This window comes from Dipodomys ordii, unplaced genomic scaffold (genome assembly GCF_000151885.1).
Source record: "Dipodomys ordii isolate 6190 unplaced genomic scaffold, Dord_2.0 Scaffold81, whole genome shotgun sequence".
In the NCBI taxonomy this organism is placed as follows: Eukaryota; Metazoa; Chordata; class Mammalia; order Rodentia; family Heteromyidae; genus Dipodomys; species Dipodomys ordii.
Window position 1 is genome coordinate 5,127,480 of NW_012267297.1, and position 8,127 is coordinate 5,135,606.

General features: G+C 51.5%; 1 protein-coding gene across 1 annotated transcript in view; it reads right to left on the reverse strand.

Annotated features, from left to right (window-relative positions):
- Window positions 1–2,428, reverse strand: part of Bcat1 (branched chain amino-acid transaminase 1, cytosolic) — a 27,158-nt gene extending 24,730 nt beyond the window's left edge. The window contains exon 1 of the mRNA XM_013025079.1: window positions 2,353–2,428. Coding sequence (XP_012880533.1) covers window positions 2,353–2,358 — 6 coding nt within the window. The 5' untranslated portion in view covers window positions 2,359–2,428. The remainder of the gene's footprint in view (window positions 1–2,352) is intronic.
- Window positions 2,429–8,127: the final 5,699 nt, after the last annotated feature.

Sequence of the window (8,127 nt, forward strand, 5' to 3'; positions counted from 1 at the left end):
TTTTGGTGGTTCATGGGAGATCAGAATCTCAAGGACTTTCCTATCCAGGCTGGCTTTGAACTGTGATCCTCAGATCCCAGCTCTTGACTAGCTAGGATTACAGGCATGAACCACCGACGCCACGCTTGGGCTGTTTAAGGCATAAATCTCTGAGAGACTCAAATGACTTTTCTCTAAGGCTTTTTCAAGGATTTTGCTGTAGCAATTATGTGTGTGTTCACACTTACGCATCTTAAATTCAGAACTTCTTTCAAACAGATCACATTCTTTTTCCTTTCTTTCCCTCCTTCTCTCCTTCCCTCCTTTCCTTCCTTCCCTCCTTCCTTCCTTCCTTCCTTCCTTCCTCTCTTCCTCCCTTCCTCCCTTCCTGGGGTATCTGTGCCACTACTGTATCTTGAACTCAGAACCCTGCTTGGCTTTGTTGTTGTTGCTGTTCAAGGCCAGCACTGGATCACCAAAAGCGTAGTCTCCGGTTCTACAGAGCTCCCCAACGGGACAGGTCCTACATCCATACATAGCCACCTTTCCCAGGCTCCTTCCTTCCTGTAGTAGTTCTAAAGTCAGAAGCTGCTCACCACAGAAACAGACCAGGTGAACCTCGGGCTGGGGAACTTCCGGTCCCCACCAGCCTCCAACCCACACACTCCATTTCCTGCTTTCCCCCATTTCCCCAGCAGGAAATAGGTGCAGACCTAGAGAGGTTTCTAGAGCTCCCCTGGCCTCAGAGCCTTGGCCTTCGGGGCATGGGTGGGCCCAGGGATGTCAGGCTGCCTGGCCTCGAGCAACCCAGAGCCAGTACCCCCTGAGGGACTAAGCCTCTTCCTTCCAGCACTGAATCACTCAATACAGATGGCTCCACTTTCATTCATTAAACCCCAGGTGCGGGTCCTGAGACTTGAACACAGGACCCAGGACGCTATCCTTGAGCTTTATACTTTGCCCCAAGCCTGGAGTTCTACCCCTTGGGCCACACCGCCACTTGGGGCTTCTTCTTAATTCACTGGAAATAAGAGTTTCTTGGAATTCCCAAACTCTACACTCCAGACTGCAGTCTCCCGACTAGCAAGGATTACAGGCGGCAGACACAGCACCCGCCCAGGTTTTACTCAGCTGTCTCTACGAGCTAAAAGGAGATAAGGCTGAGGAGTTCTGGTTAAAATAAAATCTGGGAATCAGTGAAAGGGAAAAACAAAAACAAACCTGAGCCACAGCTCCACCCCGAAGCCCGAGGCGGTGGGAAGGTAAGAGGTCTCCTCTGGGGTCCTAACTTCGGTTTAACTCATTGAAGCTCACTGGGTCAGAGGGAATTTTTCCACTCCAGGTGAAGCAGGAAAGAAAGAGCAGGCCCTCCACCACGCTGCACCCGGGAAGTTACTAACCGGATCCGTGACTCACAAGCGGAATCTTTGCAATCCTCGGGATCGTGTTCCAAGATCCTCCTGATGGCCGGCGTGGAAAGGTTTGGGGTTTGGAGGACCACGATATTATATGTACATATAGATCTATAATTTATCTATTTATCTATACATGTGCATGAAGCAGCACCACAAATGCCTACGTTCTGCTAAATGAAATTGGGGCGAAGGTAGTTCCAAGAAAGCCAGCTCCTCTCTCCTGCCTTTGAAACACAAACGCCGATTCCCGTGCACCCCAATGTCAGGGGACAGAAAAAATAAGGATTACTATTATTATTATTATTCCAAGGTGTGATCCAGCACAAGCAGGGCCCAGGTCTGCGTTTTTTGTGTCACTGGCAAAACATCCAATCCAATCCAAATGAAGTCAGACAATCACATCAGCAGAACAAAAGCCTCCTGGGGTTTGGAAATGCCACCGCGCCCGCATTCAGACCACACAAATCCCTTTCCCCTCCCAACCTCACCCCCCAGCCCCCTCCGGCCTGCACCCCACCATTTGGGAAGCGACTAGCCCCTGGGCTCCCTCCTGTAAGCCCAGGGGGGACCGTTCACGCCCGGAGCCTGCGATCAAGGACATGGTCCACCCTTCGGGGCTTCTCTCCCCCTGGGGACGGCTCAGACCCCCACACCAGCAGGCAGCACCCCCTAATTCACAGCCCGGAGACGCCCCTGAACCCCCACACACACAAGCCCTAGAACTAGCACAACGCGCCCTGATTCCAGACAGCTCGAAATGCACCATGGAGAAAGATGATGGGGGGGGGAACCCCCAAAGAGGGGATCGCGGTCATCCTGAGGTTCACCCACCCCCCCCTGCCCCACCCTCCCTCCTCCCACCCCAGGCCAGGACCTCCTGGGCATTTCCAGAACAAAGCGAGCTGGTGGTGGTCTCCCCCTCCACCCCCACTGATGCACGCCTCCATGGGCTGCTCACCTTCATGCTGCGGGTGGAGAGGCGGATGCTGGGGAGCAGGCCAGTCGCAGACACGTGGCGGCCGGCAGCAGCTGACCCGCGCGGGCTGGCTGGGCGCTCGCTCTGCGTCTCTGTGTCTCTGTCTGCTGGCTTTAAGCTCTGCGGGTCACATGCGCCAGGCTACTGCACGCTGCTGCCCCCCGGCGGCCGCTCAGCACCCGCAGCCACAGCCAGCCCCCCTGCAAGAGAGAGCACCGAGCGCCCAGCACCCACAGGTGAGTGGGTGCTGGTTGCTGAGTCCCCCCTCCGGCCAGGTCCTGATGATTGGGAGGGGGTGGGTTTAGGAAGAAGGAGGAGCAGGTGAGAAAGGAGATTTGCTGGCGTGGATCTGATCGCAGGTTGAACCTCTCTGAGTCACCCCGAGGCTGAGTGATATTTTTCAGGGTCTCCAAAAGTACAGAAGCCTGGCCAGCAGGGTGTGTGTGTGTGTGTGTGTGTGTGTGTGTGTGTGTGTGTGTGGTGTGTGTGTGTGTGTGTGTGTGTGTGTGTGTGTGTGTGTGTGTGTGTGTGTGTGTGTGTGTGTGTGCAGCCATAGAGCAAAACTAAAGCCCTTTTGGCTGGGGGGCCCGTGACTCACGCCTGTCATCCCAGCTACTCAGGAGGCTGAGATCTGAGGATTGCGGTTCAAAGCCAGACCAGGGCAGGAAAGCCAGGAAGACTCTGGTCTCCAATGAACCACCAGAAAACCAGAAGTGGAGCTGTGGCTCAAGTGGTAGAGCGCCCGCCTTGAGCTGAAGAAGCCCAGGCACCGAGTTCAAGCCCCAACACCGACCAAAATAAATCAATCAAGAAGCTCTGGCTGCGACTTTGGAGATAAGGCGCTTACTGGATTTGTCAGCCCCTGCTGGCTTTGAACCACAGAAACCTCAAGCCTCAGATCTAGTCCTCCTGAGGAGCTGGGATTACAGGCGTGAGGCCCCAGCTCAGGACAAATATATCTTTTGCAGATGTAGAATGACTCGTCCCCTCCCATCAAAAGAAGAAGACATTCGATTCCAAAATGGTATTTGTCGGGCGGTGATTCAGTGTTACCCAAAGTTGTCTGCTAGCCACAGATTAAATGTTCATTCGACTGTCCAGCGCTGGAAGTGAATTGAGGCTTTGGGTCTTTACTCTAACACACCACAAAATACAATTACTGCTAATGTGAAAATGTGTCAGACTAATACCATATACTCTGCGTATCGTTAAACATTATGTGGGAGAGGAATGCTAACCTATTTGAACTGGGGGTGTGTTTTTAATGCCTTTACTGGGGCTTGAACTCAGGGCCTCTCCCTAAGCGTGAGGGCTGGTGCTCTACCACCTGAGCCACACCTCCGTGTCCAGCTTTTTGCTGGTTAATTGCTGATAAGAGTCTTGAAGGCTTTTTACCCTCTATTTATTTATTGCAGTACTGAGATTTGAACTCCGGGCCTTGGGCTTGCTCAGCCTGCTTGCTTTGCTGCTGGCTTGACTGGTGTGGAACCACCTGAACCACAACTCCAACCGGGCTTTTTGCTGGTTAGTTTAGAGATGATGTCCTGAGGACTTTTCTGCCCAAGCAAGCGGGCCTCAAATTTCCATCCTCGGTGCCTTCAGCCTCCTGAGTCTCTGGGATTATAGGCCTGAGCCACTGGTGATCAGAGAAAAGCTGAGCATTGTTACCATACTGACTCCTAAACCTCAACACCTGTTGGAGGGAACAGATACAAATCAAAGTCCCACGTGCATATGTATATATTTTATTGGTCACATAAAACCTAATATTTTTCTGTCAGAAGTTATGGTGTCTGTGCATCTAGGAGAGCAGAAAACCAACCGTAAAAGCAGCAATTATGGGGGAGCAAAGCTCATAAAGGAATAAATGCTTCTTCTAGGTGTGTGTAGCAAACCGACGCCAGGGCCTGGAGCCATCCCTGAGCTTCTCGGGCTCCAGCCTGGCGCTCTACCACACGGGCCACGGCACCACTTCCGGCTGCTTTTGGCTGCGGTTCATTGGAGATGGGAGTCTCGCCAGACTTCCCTGCTCAGGCTGGCTTTGGTCTGCGATCCTCCGGATTGCAGGCATGGCTTTCCCAGCCCTTGGATGGGGCGCTGGACAGGAAGCCGGGAGCAGCCTGGGTTGGATTCCCCGCTCCGGGTCCCTGGGAAAGGCCCTGGGCTCAAGCCTGTGATCTCAAAATGCTGCCCACACGCCACTCGATGGTCCTGTTAAGAAGCATTGTGTGGGGACTGGGCAGGTGGCTCAGTGGTACAGAGCTCACCCAGCATGTGTGAGGCCCTGGGTTCGATTCCTCAGCACCACAGACACAGAAAAAGCCGGAAGTGGTGCTGTGGCTCAAGCGGTAGAATGCCAGCCTTGAGCAAAAAGCAGCTCAGGGACAGTGTCCAGGCCCTGAGTTCAAACCCCAGGACTGGCAAAAAGAAAAAGAATCACTGTAATTAGGGCTGAGAATCTAAGTACCATCAGAAAACACAAATTCTCTTAAAACTAGATCTGGGGAGGGACAAAACCCAGCCAGCCCTGGAGCCAGACATGTCTGGTTGGCCAGAGAGACTGAATGGTTGTTGTGTTTAGAAGCAAAGGTACCAGTAGCTCACGCCTATAATCCCAGCTCTGTGAGACTCTGATCTCCAGTGAACCACCAACAAGCCAGGAATGGCGCTGTGGCTCAAGTGGTAGAGCACCCGCCTGGAGCTGAAGTGTTGAGGGACAGCGCCCAGGCCCTGAGTTCAAGCCCCACGACTGACACAAAGCAAAAGTAGGGCCAGATATTCAACCAGAAGCCCTCTGTGGAGAGCCGGCCCGGGTGGAGGGGCCAGGGGGCGGCTGCAGCCCTCCCAGGCCTGCTAGGAAAGCGACCCGGCCAGCATCTGACCCCCCCCCCCCAGCCCCCATGGTGGGGAGCTGCAGCCTCTCGGGCCAGCAGCAGCGTGGCCGAAGCCCACGGGCCGAGCCAGCACAGCGGCGCGCGCTGTGAGTCAGGAATCACCGCCCCGAGCGCAGCGGCCACGGCCGCCCCGGGCCGACGCCCCAGCATCCGGCACTGGACACTCACCACGTTCGCAGGGCCGCTGGCTCTGGTGGTTAAGTCAACGTGCACCTGACTGCGCCACGCTCCGAGTCGGGGCCTTATTTGCAGATCTGGGGAGGTTCAGGGAAAGAGGATCTCACAGAATACATTAAAACGTCCTAAATCCACACACTCTGACCCGAACTGCACAACCACATTGTATATTCCATATACGACCCTGAAGAATCCATAGCTTATTATGCATATTGGATGATATATATTGAATTATATTGAGTTAGATATATTGAATTATATTGAACTGAATTATCTATTTTTGAATTATGTATATTTTGTACACCTAGCATTATATACATTTGAATTATATATTGAATTATATATTATATTATTTATATATTAATTATATGACATATATGTAATGTGTGATATATAAGTACATATTTATATATTTGTTATTTCATTATGCATAATTATATAATATATCATATATTGTATTATATATTTATAAATGCTATACATATAAATATATGTATATGCAGCATATTATTTATAACTAACGACATCTATCAATGATATATAATTTAATAATATTGAGTCCTAGGTGGATTACATCATACATAATTAATTATACCCTCGTTAATTATAGATGTGCCTATTTTTACACACAGATCTGGAAAGTTCCACGCAGTCTACATTGCTTCTCCCCTTTCCCCAGCCGTGGGGATTTCCTCTAGGAAGTGGGTGTGTGCAGGTTGGGGGCCGCAGGGAAGCCGGTCAGAATGCACCCTGTGGCTGGCGAAATCGAAGAACATTCTCCATCTGGTCACACAAAACAACATTGCTCCGGGTGAACTCCAGGAAATGGAAAAGGAGTTGTTGTTGTTGGATGTGGGGCTTGAACTCTGGGCCTGGGCGCTGTCCCTCAGCTCTTCAGCTCAAGGCTGGCGCTCTACCACTTGAGCCACAGCGCCACTTCTGGTTTTCTAGTGGTTTATTGGAGATCAGGGTCTCACAGACTTTCCTGCCCAGGCTGGCTTTGAACCGTGATCCTCCGGTCTCAGCCTCCCGAGTAGCTGAGCTGACAGGTGTGAATCACCAGCTCATAGCACACCTTCTGACAAGGAAAGCAGACACAAGCCTGCTCGCTTCTATTCTTTAAAAGTCGGGAATAACTATGCTTGAAAACAGTTGCTCACGGGCCTCATCAAATGCCAGGTTCCCAATGAGCTGGGTGTGGCCCCCGGTCGCCCCGCGATCCGGGATGCGGAGGGAGGAGGACCGAAATTGGAGGTCCCCTGGGGGTCACCCCACGAGATGCTGTCTGGAAAAGACCATCCATGAAAGCCAGCGCGTGCGTCTGATTTAAACACGGCGGAGGTGAGCGGGGTGCGTTTGGTGTTATCTTCGTACCTGGAAAATGTCCACAGTGGTCGTGTTAGGATGACAGTCCCAAGTACCTTTTATCCTTCTGATACACTATTTGGAGATCGAGCCCAGGCTCAGTTATAGGCGGATGTATTGATGATTGGATGTATTGTTGATTGGATGTATTGATGATTTGATGTATTGATGATTGGATGCATTGACGATTGGATGCATTGACGATTGGATGCATTGACGGTTGGATGCATTGACGGTTGGATGTATTGACGGTTGGATGCATTGACGGTTGGATGCATTGACGATTGGATGCATTGACGATTGGATGCATTGATGATTGGATGCATTGACGATTGGAGATGCATTGACGGTTGGATGCATTGACGGTTGGATGCATTGACGGTTGGATGCATTGACGGTTGGATGTATTGACGGTTGGATGCATTGATGATTGGATGCATTGATGATTGGACGCATTGATGATTGGATGCATTGATGATTGGATGTATTGATGATTGGATGCATTGATGATTGGATGCATTGATGGTTGGATGCATTGATGGTTGGATGCATTGATGGTTGGATGCATTGATGGTTGGATGTATTGATGGTTGGATGTATTGATGGTTGGATGCATTGATGATTGGATGTATTGATGATTTTGGGAAAATGGGAAAAAATTGTATTTCAACCAATGACCAGTAGAGGGCGCCAAGGACACGTGTTCAAATTGACATTAGATGAAATTCGTGTCTGCCACTTCTGGCTGTGTGTGCGTGTGTGTGTGTGTGTGTGTGTGTGCGCGTGTGTGTGTGTGCGTGTGTACATGTGTGTAGGTGCGTGTGCGTGTGTACATGCATGCGTGTGTGTACTTGTGCGTGTGTGTGTGTGTGCATGTGTGTGCGTGCAAGGGGGCTTGGGGGTTTTATTGCTGCTGTGGTTGCTTTGTGTGTGCCAGTCCTGGGGCTTGAACTTGTGGCCCTTGTGCTGGTTTGCACAAGCCTGGTGCTCTACCCTGGGAGCCACATCTCCCCGCATGGTTTTCTGGTGGTTTCATGGGAGATCAGAGTCTCACAGACGTTCCTGTCCAGGCTGGCTTTGAACCGTGATCCTCGGCTCTCAGCCTCCTGAGTCTCTGGGATGCCAGGCGGAAGCTGCCGGTACTGGGTCCAGTTGATGATCTTGATGCCAGAAAGGCCTTTCTAAGACCCACACAAACGCGTGAAACGTGAGCGGATGACGGTAGCTGCGAGTTTAACCCCTCCTCCACCGGCCACACGCGTGCACTTGTGTCTGCGGTGGATGATGCGTGCCAGGGCTCGCCCCTTCCTGAGATTCTCAG